At 40.9% G+C, this 15,192-nt stretch overlaps 2 protein-coding genes across 2 annotated transcripts; both read left to right on the top strand.

The window, feature by feature from the left end:
* The first annotated feature begins 3,623 nt into the window (after positions 1-3,623).
* On the top strand, positions 3,624-6,614 carry LOC130550288 (uncharacterized). The gene has a single exon (XM_057327713.1). The coding sequence runs from the start codon at positions 3,647-3,649 to the stop codon at positions 4,580-4,582; it is 936 nt and encodes a 311-aa protein (XP_057183696.1). The 5' UTR covers positions 3,624-3,646; the 3' UTR covers positions 4,583-6,614.
* Positions 6,615-6,733: 119 nt separating this feature from the next.
* On the top strand, positions 6,734-10,666 carry LOC130550287 (uncharacterized). The gene has a single exon (XM_057327712.1). It carries the CDS (start codon positions 7,368-7,370, stop codon positions 9,192-9,194), a length of 1,827 nt encoding a protein of 608 aa, XP_057183695.1. The 5' UTR covers positions 6,734-7,367; the 3' UTR covers positions 9,195-10,666.
* Positions 10,667-15,192: the final 4,526 nt, after the last annotated feature.

The raw sequence follows: 15,192 nt of genomic DNA on the forward strand, positions 1-15,192 counted from the left end.
TCCCACACATCCCGAAGAATATCCTTAGAACCAATACTGGAGTGTACTTGTTTATACTGTTCCCACACTGACTCACATTGAAAAAGAGATTTGATTGTTTCTTTGACGGGAATATACTGAGCGAAACACTCTTTGCCTGCCTCATTATGACCAAGACAGATCTGAACTGGCTCAATGTAATTAAAGTTGTTCTTGAAAACAGTTTTCCTTTTCTGATCTGTTTTTAAAGACTGAGTGTTGCAGGCCCTAAAAAGATCATCAGTTTTCAGGACATCGATCACATTGCTTGTATCAGCTTCTGAAACCCCAAGTGTAATCAGCTTTTCTTTCAGTTTGTAAAGTAAATGTGACTGGCTTATGTCATGTATTTCCTGAATATCTCCGATAATCGTTTGAATGACAGAGGATGGTAGCAACAACTTTGCTTGCAATTTCAAATAAAAAGGGCTAGATTTTTCAGGAATAGGGATTTGTCTGCAGTTTCTGCAAATACATCTAATGGCTCATCAACATCTGCATCACTGGAAGGATCAATCTGCATGTCGGATTGTTCTCGTTCACTCTCATGGAACATGCCAGGATTCACTACTGATTCAACCAAATGTTCCTCAGCATCATTTTTGTGTTTCCGATTTATGTGTGATGTGAATGTGGATAAAACACTAAAGCTCTTGTCACATTTTCTATATGGGCAAGTAACTGTTTTACCCTCTCTGAAATGCATTTTCAAATGAGAATAAAATGATTTCAAGTTCTGACACTTTTCACTGCAGAAATCAACATGACATGTTAATTCAACATCATGACACAACCTAGGCCTAACTACAGCTTTGTCATGTCTGTAAATGTGACGCTTAAAAGCTGTAAACTTTTGAAAAGTCCGACAGCAATCTGGCACAACACACCTAAAAGTTAAATTAGGTGTATTTTTTATGAATTTTCATGTGCCTTACATAAGCCAATATTGTGGCACAGTTATGCCCACATGCCTGACAGGGGAACATTTTTGCTGCCAATTAAAAGACAAAATGAAACAACCTACACAATTGCCATACAATTTCTCAAATTAAATTTAATCAACATTTAGATAAGCGTTGACACTAAACACTAAATATGCAGCGATATAAGGCTCAAATATGTCGGAAATGAGACGAGAATAAATGGCTAATTTTCCATGTGACCAATATCAGTAGCTATTAGCACCCAAATTTCTAATCATTAGGCAAGTGATGCTAAATCAATCTGTATTTGCTAAACACTCAAACTATCAGTTTGCTTTCCTTTCAAACATAAGCCACATTTAAACGTAAAATCATCGCACTTTAAAACATTTCGTTTAGTGGTGATTTGCAGCTACTGTTATTAGCATTAGCAATAGACTGTTTAAGATTACTAACGTTAGCCAGTTTTGAAAGTTCAGAGATGACAAAACAAGCTGACAAAACTTGGGATCTGTAAAATGCAAGTAAATATTGTGGGAATATTTTTCAGATAAAAGTATGATTTAATTATGAATATAATCAATAAGTGTTTTCTTTCATTAAATCATTAAGCTGTGTGCTTTTGTCATGTGCTTTCTGTATTGCTCAGTGGAAAGTTACTGTGGCAGATGAGGTGAGACAGGATAAGTGGGGGTTGGAACCATAAATTGTCTAAATCAACACACACACAAAGAGTGTTTTTCACATAAAAGAAATGTTATGAATCAATCCACTGCATATGTTTTAAGTATAATCATGAGTTGTGATGTGTTTTAATGAATCATAGGATTAAGAAACAACGCTACATAATTAAAAGTATTAGATGATTGAGTCTTTTCTTTTTACTAAAAGAATGTTAAGAATGTTGGTATGTTGTCCGGCCACAAGAAACTGTCTCTAGGAGACCACTCCCCAAAAGAAACGGTCTCTAGAGAACATTCCTAAAAACTAGCGACTGACCACAGGATGTATGTTTTGAGAAGATGTTTTTTTCCAGGAACTAAGAAAAAGGACAGAGTCAGATAACCTGTTTCACGGTGATTGGTGGAAAGGGAGCAGCACTCCTTAAAAGGCATAGGAGGAGTCAGAAGATGCGAGCGACGTCACATACTGAATAAATATGGGTGTTTTTGAATAATTTGGGTTGTTGGCTTGTGGTGGAGTGAGGAGATCGTCTGACAACCCAAAGCTTTGTTACCTTTTTACATCTGATAATAAAACTTCTATATAATTTGGAGAAACGTCTCTTGCAAATTTTTGAACATGCAGGACTGCCTCAAAAGTCCAACAATTGGTGACCCGTGACGTGATTTGTCAATAGACGAGGGCACATTTGCCATTTTCGTTGGGAAAAACGGAACGAATTCAGGTTCAACACACAGGTCGCGACCGTGAAAGATAAAAAAGGTAAGCAGAATCAAAATTCTGCTATTGAACATACCTAAATTGTTGTGTTGAATTTGATGAACATTCTGAGGAAGTTGAAATAAATAGAAAAAAGAAGTTTTTGAAAAATCAGATTTGAAAGAGTAAAATATTAAATCGGGTGGTTAGAGTCCCCCGTAGAGAGGGTAATAAATCCCTTAGAGTCTGGGACTCATAAACTGCGTTGTGGTAATCGCGTCTGGGACGAAAAAGTCCAGGATAAATTAATATCCTTTGAGTCTGGGACTCATAAACTGCGTTGTGGTATTCGCGTCTGGGACAAAAAAGGCCAGGGTGAAATAAATCCCTTTGAGTCTGGGAACTCATAAAGGAATATTCCAAAATTGTTTGTTATATGTTTGAATGTTTTGAAAAAGTGAATGCAATTGTTGATGTGAAAATTAATGTGAAAACTGATTTAACCGTGTGAAAATAGATACTGTATAATTTTTGCAAACTGTGAATAGAATTTGTGTGTAAAATGGCTGAATTTCGGAAAGAATGTGATGAATACGGATGTCCGCCAGTATTGGTGCAGTGGCAAAATGTTACAAATATGCTTTTAGCACAGACAGAACCAAAAGATAGAAAGCAAAGACAGAAAGAAATTGATAAGTGTTGGATAGCATTGTGTGATGATTGTGGATGGGAAAATGCAGAAAAAGTGATGATTCCTATAGCACCAACAATCAGAGAAATGGAAAAGAAAGCACATAGTAAGTTACGGAGACATATTGAAGAAAAAGACCAAGTGAAGTGGTATAACTCAGGGAAGCATGGTAGCGAGGAAGAAAATCTAAAGAAGAAACTTAGAGTGTGGACTAGAGTAGCGTTAACAACCACAGCACTCAGCTCACAGAAACCACAGAGTAGAGAGAGAAAACAGGAAGTGAACAGCTCAGCAGCCAGAGAGAGAAATGAAGAGAATACAGAAAGCACTCAGACTATCCTCTGCTCCGCCCCCAGAAAAACCCAACCCACTTCATTATACCCAACCCTAAGCCACCCCCCTTCATACGAACCGCCCAAACAGCAGGTTGTAATGACAATTAATGGAGGAGAAATGGATGTTGCAGTAGGAGAAATGACTGGTGAAATAGACAGCGATAGCAAGTAAGTTGCCACCCATTACCTCAGGAGGCAGCAGATGGTTGAGTAAGCTGACAGCACTCAGCCATGACACTGACTTGGCTTTGGGTGACTTGAGATGCCTGTTGGGTCAGATACTGACAGCCTCACAAATGCAAAATTTAGAGCTCGATGCAAATACTATGTATGTTGCAAATGAGATACCATTAACCAGAGTAAGCACTGTTGTAAGCCAAACTCTTCGTCGACTATATCCCGTGCCACCAACCATGTACCAGAATATAAAATTCCGCATTAAACCAGGTGAGACTGGAGCGGCTTATTATTTCCGTTGTGCTGCTGAGTGGGAACAAATGGTGGAGGAAAACAGTTTAAACAACCCTGTGACACGAGACATATTTAGAGCAGCAGTAATGACAGGAGCTCCAAATGGAGTAAAACAAGCAATGGAGAAAAACCCAGATATCCCAGTGGCAAGTAACGAGGTATGGGAAAGACATTTAGTGCACCACACAGACAGAGCAGTGGAAAGAGCCAATAAAGAGGAAGAGGAACTAGAAAGAGTTAAAACCCAGTTGTTAAAATTGCAATTAGAAAAAGCCAAAAGTGAAGGGACAACCAAAAAGGCCAAGCAAATGCCACAACATACTCCCAATGCACCCCAAACCATAGACCCATATCAAGGACCCCCTTACAGTGGTTCTCCTTTTGGAGGACCGACACACCACCATCCATATAGCAACCCACATTATGCCCAAGGAACAAACCGTAGGCAGGGATCCCCCTGGAGAGGAAATGGACGTAGACAGGGAGGGCAAGGGAGAGGGGGGCAGAGTGGGACGCAGTGTTTCGTGTGCGGCGAAAATGGACATTGGGCAAGAAATTGTCCACAAAACGAGTCACAGACTCAAGGCCAATATAACGGTCCACCTGCGGGGGGATGGGGTCCCCGAAGAGGTGGCGCCGGTGGTCGTGGCAGGGGACCACAAACCCCATACAACCCGGGGCAACACTTCCCGTCACCTTCCAACCTACAGGCGCCTGTGCACCCAACATGGGGCCCGGAGGGTGGGGCGGAGGAATGTTGAAGGGGCCCACAGAGAACCACCGTGAGAGGAATGGCTGAACCTCTCATGGAAATAGTGGTAAACCATCAACCACTAAAAGCTCTGGTAGATACCGGGGCCACATACTCCACTGTAACGAAGGGCACAATTGACAACAGCGATCTCACAAATCGCACAGTAGGAGTAATAGGATTCTCTGGTGAGGTAGAAAAATGGCCTATGACAAAGTTGCTGAGGGTACAAATTGATAAACAAATATTGACGCACTCATTCCTGTACTCTTGTAATGCTCCCATCCCCCTTTTAGGCAGAGATCTATTAATCAAATTAGGAGCCAGCATTTTATGTTCACCCGAGGGAGTGATAGTGAAATTTCCAGATGGTTCAGAAACAAATTGTTCTCTTTCAGGTCACACCACAGACAGTCAGTGGATGTTAACATCGTGTGGTGAGTTAGAAGATGCTGATATATATTGGGTTGAGCTAGATTCCAGTGTAGCCACTAATAGTATTGTATCTAGGTATAATGAACATCGCCAATGGATAACAAACATAGACATTTTTCTGCCACCCATAGACCCCTTACATTGCACATTGTTTTATGACAGGGATGACACCACACAATACCAAGATCTATTTCAGGAAATAGAAGACAGCAAATGGGTGATAAGGGGATCTGGTCTCATGATAGGAAAAGAGGGAGTAGTGACACCAATTTTACTGACAGAAGAGCAGATGAAATGGTATGAAATGTCTGATACAGCTGCACCACACGTCTCTGTAGCATTACATCCGAAACATGAAGCTAGGGAGCTAGGCAACATGACTAAGAGGCTGTTGGCAGCTAATGATTGGAAACCCACAGAAACTTGGGGTATCCTGTATTCCGAGACACAAAAAGCATATTGGGTGCAAGACCAAACAGAAGACACAGGGGTGTTGACACATAAACAGATCTCTAGAAGCCATGGTAGGGAGCAGACAGACGCTGACGGAGCAGAAAAAATGATTGACACATTGCCAGATAATCTATGGTCTCAAGGACCAACAGATGTAGGGTTTTGTAACATCAAACCTGTTAGCTTTAAGTTAAACACCACCACACCTATTTGGGTCCCTCAGTACCGCAACAAACCAGAAGCAGAAGAAGGTGTAGCCACCACTGTTTCTGGACTGATTGACAAGGGAGTGATAACCCCTTATAGGTCTAATTGGAACACACCAATTTTTCCTGTGCCAAAACCAGGCACTAACAAATACAGATTGGTACATGATTTACGAAACATCAACTCCATTGTAGCAACACCTACAATGACAGTGCCAAACCCATATATTGCGCTGTCCACATTGACACCAGCGCACCAATGGTTTACATGCATCGATTTGGCAAACGCTTTCTTCTGTATTCCAATCGCAGAGGATTGCAAAGCATGTTTGGCTTTTACATACAGGGGCTGGCAGTATTCTTACAACAGACTACCACAAGGGTTTATTTTGTCACCAGGAATTTTTAATCATGTTTTAAAACAACAGCTACAGAACTGTAGCTTACCTGAGAACTGTGTCATGATCATGTATGTTGATGACCTACTCTTGGCAGCCAGAACTGAAAAGGCGTGCTTGGAGGCTACCAGAGTTGTGTTGCTTCAGTTGCACAAGTCTGGTTTCAAGATAAGCAAGGACAAACTGCAGGTGTGCAGACCTTGTGTTACATTTTTAGGTCGACTGATCACGGCACAGGGATCAACTTTGACAGGGACACAAAGACAGGGTATACTCAGCCATCCTAAGCCAACCACAGTGAAAGACATGTTGTCATTTTTAGGCCTCACAGGATTCAGTAGGCACTATATCCCTATGTATGTTTCACTGACTACACCACTCAGACAGTTGATTAAAGAGCATGGCATGAAAAATCTGAAAGCAGAACTTCAGTGGACACAAGAGGCTGAACGGACGTTCATTGACCTAAAGACACAGCTAGCACATGCTGTGCACCTGAACTGTGCCAACTATGAGTTACCTTTCTTACTGGATGCCTCAGAATCTGGCTCCAGCGCACATGGTGTCCTGTTTCAGAGAGACCAAGGCAGGAGAAAAGTGTTGATGTATGCGAGTGTGTTGTTAGAACTGTGTAGAACAAAGACAACCACTTTGCTCTCGATTTGCAGCTGGTTTAGCCAAAGTTGTGCACAAAACATCACACATTGTAATGGGCCACCCATTGACAATACTCACCACACACTCTATCATGTCATTCGTAAATTCAGCATCATTCACGTTTTCACCACTGAGACAGAGAAGAATAGCTAAGATTTTGACCAGCCCCAATCTCACATACACACATGAGGGCATTAATATGGCTGATCTGATGGGAGATGGACAGCCGCATGATTGTGCACCCATCACCGAGAGAGCATCCAAAGTAAGAGAAGATCTGTCTGCGGTGCCATTGACAACCCCACCACCAGTTATTACAATGTTCACAGATGGTTGTTGTTTCAGAGCTGAGGATGGGAGCCTGAAGGCAGCCTATGCAGTAGTTGAACAAGTGGGAAGCTCATTAGTGACAAGGGATGCAGGGAAGTTAGAAGGAAAACAGTCAGCACAGAGAGCAGAGATGATAGCAGTGACAAGAGCCCTGTACTACGCTGGTGAGACTCGTGTGAACATATATTCCGATTCAGCATATGTTGTAACAGCTGTCCATGTTGAATTGCCCTTATGGCAGAGGTGTGGTTTTATCACATCCTCAGGTCGACCAATCACGCATGCATGCGAAGCCAGAGACCTTTAAGAGGCTCTGATGATACCCACAGAAGTGGCAGTAATTAAGTGTCCAGGTCACTCCAAAAGTGACTGTCCTATCACTGATGGTAACAATGCAGCCGATCTAGATGCCAAAACTGCAGCTGGCTATGTTGCAACTCAGCAGGTGGTAAGATCAGATAGAGCCTGTAGTGATCTTTTGCCTCGTTTCACTCGAGAATATTTGGTCAAAGAACAACAGAAATCTGCCCCTGAAGAACAATCAGTCTGGTCACAGCATGGAGGCATCTGTGCTAGTGATGGTCTATGGCAAGCGCCAGATGGACGCCCGGCATTGCCTGTCTCTCTGACCGGTTCAATGTTAACACAAGCCCATGGGGTAAGCCATGTCAGTGACAAACAAATGATGAGAGCTCTCGAACATTGGTGGCATCCATTTTTGCAATCCATGGTGTCAGGTCATGTGACGAGTTGTTGTATCTGTCAGGAACACAATGTAAAACCTAGCATCAAACCCAAACGGGGGTGTTTCCCTTTGACATCTGGTCCAGGGGAAGAAATTGTGATTGACTTCACAGACATGATTACACGAGTACATGGCAAACGCTATGTTTTGGTGATTGTTGATTATTTCACTGGTTGGCCAGAAGCATATCCTGTCGGCCGAGAGGACAGTACGGCTGTGATCAAGTGTTTAATCAATCAATACATACCACACTATGGTTTTCCGCGCCGTATCAGATCAGATAACGGTAGCCATTTTAAAAATGAACATCTCAAAGTGGTTGAACAGGCTTTGGGCCTAACACATGCGTATGGTACGGTTTACCATGCGGCCAGCCAAGGTAAGGTTGAACGCCTTAACCTGACAATTAAACTAAAATTGGCTAAAATCTGTGCACAGACTAAATTGAACTGGCTGTCAGCTTTACCCATTGCTCTCATGTCTATTCGTTCTTCTGTCAACAGGATCTCAGGCTTTACACCTTTTGAATTGCTTACAGGTCGTCAATTTCCAGGACCAACCACGGCGTTGAGAGAGGACACAGTGCAGCCATTGTCACATACTGTGTATTTTGATAAACTAACAGCTCTGATTCGAACCTTTTCCCATCAGGTGACTCCTGTACCAGCGCAACCCGAGGAACTGCCATCACCAGTCACAACAGACTGGGTCAGGATCAGAAAATTCCGCAGAAAGTGGAATGAACCACGGTGGTCTCAACCTATACGTGTGACAGCTCGCACCTCACATTGTGTGCAACTCCAAGGCAAAGGAGATACTTGGTTCCATTTAACATCCTGTGTAGCTTGTGACCCCCCTTCTAGGTCTCTTGCTGACACTGGTTTGGACCTGAGGACTCAGGTCCAAGAGAGGGAGGATACACAGAGTGACGGTAAAACAGACACTGAAATTGCCACTGGACAACACCAACAGCTCCAAATTATACACAAAACAGGCGACATTTTCACAAGCCCACACACAGAACCATTGGCCCATTGTGTAAGTGCTGACTGTGCATACGGAGCAGGTATAGCTAAACAGTTCAAACGGCGATATGGTACAGAGAAAGTAATTGATCAAAACAAACAACCAGGTGAATGTGCAGTGACTAAAGAAGAAGACGGCAGAATTATTTTTCACCTAATAACCAAAGAACAATACACTGATTTACCAACATATGACTGTTTCACAGAAAGCCTAAAACACATGAGAGATTGGTGTGTGGCTAATAGAGTAAGAAGTATCTCAGTACCCCGGCTGGGGTGTGGTCTAGATAAACTAGACTTCAAGAAAGTGCAAAAGATTCTGAGTGAAATGTTTACGGACGTAGACATACAAATAACCATTTATTCCTTATAATCAAGTTTTCATTAATGTGTGATTTTGAGTGTTTTTCAATATTTTTCATTTTTTCAGGTTTAAAAAGTGTTTTTTAAGAATGTTTTCTTATAAGTTTTAGGATATTAAGTTTTTAAGAAGTGTTGATTTTGTAAAGATAACAAGACATTACTAGAGAGGGTGAATACAGCAGCAACAAGATGAAGCTGTGGGAAAATTGGAAGTTGTTGTGCGTATTAGGGATAATTGCAGGAACCATCGTAGGGATAATTTTCGGAATACAGAAAAGTCAGGAAGGTAATAGCACCACACTGCGAACTAGACACAGAAGATCAACTGCATCAACAGACCCATGTGTAACAAAATATGGGGGGCTAGAATTAAATTATGAACAGAATTCAACCACTTCATTACAATTCGATTTATGTAAAGTAATAGACCTTGGGGAAATGGAAAGCAGTGGTGATGTCTATTGTAGTGTCAATAGGAGTTTTCCTAGCCATATTAATCACCTGTGGGTGTTGTTGTATTCCCTGTATTAGATCACTGTGCAATAGATTAATTGTTACAGCTATTGAAAAGAAAGAATCTCCACCCCCATACAGTATGCCTTTGTTATCAAGTGATCTAGCAGAAGATGAAGGAGAAGATGATGTGTGACCTCTTACGAGGTCAAGAGAGGGTATTGTGGAAATATTTTTCAGATAAAAGTATGATTTAATTATCAATATAATCAATAAGTGTTTTCTTTCATTAAATCATTAAGCTGTGTGCTTTTGTCATGTGCTTTCTATTTTACTCAGTGGAAAGTTACTGTGGCAAACGGAGTGAGACAGGATAAGTGGGGGTTGGAACCATAAATTTAACTAAGTCAACACACACACACACACACACAAAGAGTCATACAGAAAAGAAATGTTATGAATCAATCCACTGCATATGTTTTAAGTATAATCATGAGTTGTGATGTGTTTTAATGAATCATAGGATTAAGAAACAACGCTACATAATTAAAAGCATTAGATGATTGAGTGTTTTCTTTTTACTAAAAGAATGTTAAGAATGTTGGTATGTTGTCCGGCCACAAGAAACTGTCTCTAGGAGACCACTCCCCAAAAGAAACTGTCTCTAGAGAACATTCCTCAGGACTGGCGACTGACCACAGGATGTGAGGCATGTGTTGTGGGGGGATGTTGTTTTGCAGGAACTAAGAAAGAAGGATGGAGTCAGATATACGTGGTGCACGGTGATTGGTGGAAAGGGAGCAGCACTCCTTAAAAGGCAGAGGAGGAGTCAGAAGATGCGAGCGACGTCACATACTGAATAAATATGGGTGTTTTTGAATAATTTGGGTTGTTGGCTTGTGGTGGAGTGAGGAGATCGTCTGACAACCCAAAGCTTTGTTACCTTTTTACATCTGATAATAAAACTTCTATATAATTTGGAGAAACGTCTCTTGCAAATTTTTGAACATGCAGGACTGCCTCAAAAGTCCAACAGTATCAAGTAGCCTACAGAAATACTATGTCATACGTCCAACTTGTTTTTTAAGTTTAAGTTGACCATGTGAAGCTTGAGAAGCCAGCACGTTTAACAGTGTAAAGCAGTCAGAATGTATGACGTTGCATGATACCCGATCTTTAAGCATGAGAAGCCAGCAGGATCAATAATGTAAAGTCGTCAGAATGCATGACATAGCATGATACCTAAGCTTTAATTGTTACGGTGTGTTTCTCTGCTCAGTTCTATCAAGTACAGCAGTTTTTTTAAATAGCTGGTGAGTATATCATTCCATTATTTTGTTTAGCGTCATAAAAGCCTTTTCATCCTTCATATAGTCACTCTTTGCTCATCCACTATACTAAGTAAGCATTCGACTCTCGCCCATGCATGAGAGAGGGATTGCGTAATTTCCGCGAAATGCCATAATGTTAGATTTGCTGGGGTTTGTGCTAATTTGAGATATGTAAAATGATAGCAGATGATTGACAGAAGTCAAGTGAGTAAACTGATGACTGCATCAATAAATATGTTTATTATACATTTTAAACATGTTTTGGGTACCTTGTTGTTTCTGTGTTTAGCCTCAGAGAGAGAGAGAGAGAGAGAGAGAGATTGTGTTGATGTTGTCATGTAAGTATATGATCATCTTGAACTAAATTTGTACATTTTTAAAATATAAGAGTCATTAGTGTGCACTAGAGATGCGTGGATCAGATCAAATGTCACCCGAATCCACTGCTTCCAACAAATCATTCTTCTCCAATTCTCCAACTCCAATTCTAATTTTTTGTTTTTAAGCATGATGTCAGTGGATCATTCGTTTTTAACAACAGCTTCCGTTACGTTAGAGCTAATTTGCGCATCTCTGATAAATAATACGCGGATCCTAGGCTGCTTTTAAATAAATACTTTTATTTATTAAACAAACGTTTGTCTTTGCCCAGATTTGCCTTCATTTTTTAATAAAATAAACACAGGCTTTATTACTCCCTTCAGACTTTAATGAGAATATCGCTGTTTCTGTCATTGCAACACAGACACAAACTATAATGTTCAGCCCAAGCAATGACTGGATAAACTAATAAACATCGGAGCCAAGTACGGTGCATTTGACGCTGATTTAATTTAATTCTCCTTTTTCTAATTTTCTCTCGGATCTGTTTCGCCTTCATTTCTTTAAGAATGGACGAAACACTTTTTCAACTGAGAGTCTGCAAATTAGTGCCTGTCTGCCTGATGAAAATGCATTTAAAACACGTTCATATTTTAGAGAATGTAGTTAATATTTGCATAATTAATGACTGATTTTATCCACCCGCAACCCACCCGTGTAACGGTGTGGCTGTGTAATCCAAAACGCACGACACGGAGTAATCCAGAAACAGGTTTTAATAGTGCCGCCATAGAATCCAATTACACGTAAAACTATTACATTTAAGACTAGACAATGATGGGGAGAACAAGGAGAACGACGATATAAAGCATTGGATGACTTGTAATTTCCTTCTATTAAATTCTAATAGAACAGAAATATTACTTATCGGACCAAAGACACGTGAGCAGAATATTTCGGATTATAACCTGCAAATTGAAGGCTGCACTGTTACTCCAACAAGCACAGTTAAAGACCTAGGCGTTATATTAGACAGCAACCTGTCATTTAAAAATCGCATCTCAAATGTCACAAAAACAGCCTTCTTCCACCTTAGAAATGTTGCCAAATTACGAAATATTTTATGTGTTGCTGACGCAGAAAAGCTTTTTCATGCATTTGTGACCTCAAGACTTGACTACTGTAATGCACTGCTTAGTGGTTGTCCTGCATCATCAATAAACAAACTACAGTTAGTTCAGAATGCAGCTGCCAGAGTTCTAACCAGGTCCAGAAAATACGATCACATAACCCCAATGTTATCAACCCTTCAACCTTTCAACTAACATTATCAAAAATAATTAAAGCTGCGAGTAGCATTTAGCGGGTTCGAGAAGTTTAAGGCCTCTTAGGCACCATTGTCGTCGCCGACTAGGCTCAGGATTTGCACCCTAACACGTCCCCGATGTGCAATAGTCCTCCACATGCAAAATAATGCCAGGGTTTGTCAGTAACACTTAATAGACACAACGTGTCCTTACATACATATGCACATATAAGAGTCACTGCAGTGCAGCAGACCGCGACACCCTACAGTGGACAGTGAACACAGCCGAAAAGATCATCCGTTCCCCTTTATTCTAGATATATTTATCTCTGTATGTTGCTATGGGCGTGACTTGGCACCTGTCAACTGATAATTCACTAAGCCACGAGGAAAACGAACCAACTCCCGTGCCTCTACGAAGTTCTTCTGCAGAGATATAGGTCTGGCTAAATGGTTGCTAAGCTAATCTGTTTGGTTTCTATGGGAGTAGAACGGCACCTGCCAATTGATAATTCACTAAACCACGAGGAAAACGAACCAACCCTTGTGCTTCTACGATATTCTACTGCAGAGATATAGGTCTGGCTAAACGGTTGCTAAACTAATCTGTTTGGTTGCTATGGGCGTGGCTTGGTACATGCCAATTGATAACACACTAAGCCACGGGGAAAATGAACTAAACCCCGTGCCTCTAAGATGTTCTACTGCAGAGATATAGGTCTGGCTAAATGGTTGCTAAGCTAATCTGTTTGGTTTCTATGGGAGTAGAACGGCAGCTGCCAATTGATAATTCACTAAACCACGAGGAAAACGAACCAACCCTTGTGCCTCTACGATATTCTACTGCAGAGATATAGGTCTGGCTAAACGGTTGCTAAACTAATCTGTTTGGTTGCTATGGGCGTGGCTTGGTACATGCCAATTGATAACACACTAAGACACGAGGAAAATGAACTAAACCCCATGCCTCTAAGATGTTCTACTGCAGAGATATAGGTCTGGCTAAACGGTTGCTAAGCTAATCTGTTTGGTTGCTATGGGTGTCGAATGGCACCTGCCAATTGATAATTCACTAAACCATGAGGAAAGCGAACCAACCCCCGTGTCTTTACGATGTTCTAGTGCAGAGATATAGATCTTGGTAAATGGTTGCTAAACTAATCTGTTTGGTTTCTAGGGCATGGAATGGCACCTGCCAATTGATAACACACTAAGCCACAAATAAAACAAACCAACCCCTGTGTCTCTACGATGTTCTAGTGCAGCGATATAGGTCTGGCTAAACGCTTGCTAAACTAATCTGTTTGGTTGCTATGGGCGTGGATTAGCAACTGCCACTTGATAATACACTTAGGCACAAGTGAAACAAATCAACTACCGTGGCTTTACGATTTTCTACTGCAGAAATATAGATCTGGCCAAATGGTTGCCAAGATAATGTGTTTGGTTTCTATGGGCGTGGCTTGGTACCTGCCAATTGATAACACACTAAGCCACAAATAAAACAAACGAACTTCCGTGTCTCTACGACGTTCTAGTGCAGAGATATAGGTGTGGCTAAACTGTTGTTGAGCTAAATGTGTGTGGTTGCTATGGGAGTGACTTGGCACCTGTCAATTGATAACTCAATAAGCCAAGTGGAAAACGAAGCAACCCCCGTGCCTCTATGATGTTCTACTGCAGAGATATAGGTCTGAATAAACGGTTGCTAAACTAATCTGTTTGGTGAAGATCCTGAGAGACTGAATAAATTGAGTAAATGTGCCTGAGTAAAACGTGGCAACCCCCTTGTCGCTATGACACTGTGCTGCAAAGATATGCATCTGGGTCGTTCATAATGGGAGTCTATTGTATTGGTTGCTAGGTTGCTGTAAACTATTGCTATGGGTGTGACATGATTGCTTAATGAAGATCCAGAAATAATGATTTGTTGCTTGAGTAAAATGTGCCCACCCCCTTGTTTCTTCTGTCATCATTTACTCACTCTCTTGGCATTTAAACCAGTATGGCTTTCTGTCTTCGGCGGAAAACAAAAGAATATATTTTGAAGAATGTTGGTCACCACAAACTGTTGGTAACTTGCATTGGTTTTGTGTTCATACAATGCACATTCTTCAAAATAGCCTCTTTTGTGTTCTGCAGAGAATGTCCTATAGGTTTGAAATGACGAGGTGAGTAAATGGTTTCTTTTTTAGGTGAACTATCCCTTTAAACGTATTTTTATGAACCTCATGAGGAGAAATTATGTATATTGGTGTTGTCATCAAATTTCAATGAGGTGAAAAAGATGCAAATGGAATGCATAAATCGTGTCATGGAGGGCTATATAGTTCCAAACATTGCACGGAAGCTCACTCATTTCAGTGTTTCCCAAATACATTTGGTGGTAATTTGATAAAATGTGTCTCTGTCCAACTGGTCTTTTATCATAAGGAAGTTTAAAAAATGTTTTTACTAAAACGTATTGCTTTTGTGTGTTTGTATGTGTCGTTGAAAGATTTTCTATGAGAACAGCTCATTAAATGACAATGTTATCTACTGTTTCCAAACAGTTTGTTGCCTTGTTCATTGATCAGAATTTTTGTGGTATATTTGCT

The sequence above is a fragment of the Triplophysa rosa genome, unplaced genomic scaffold (assembly GCF_024868665.1).
Source record: "Triplophysa rosa unplaced genomic scaffold, Trosa_1v2 scaffold280_ERROPOS268589, whole genome shotgun sequence".
Classification (NCBI taxonomy): domain Eukaryota; kingdom Metazoa; phylum Chordata; class Actinopteri; order Cypriniformes; family Nemacheilidae; genus Triplophysa; species Triplophysa rosa.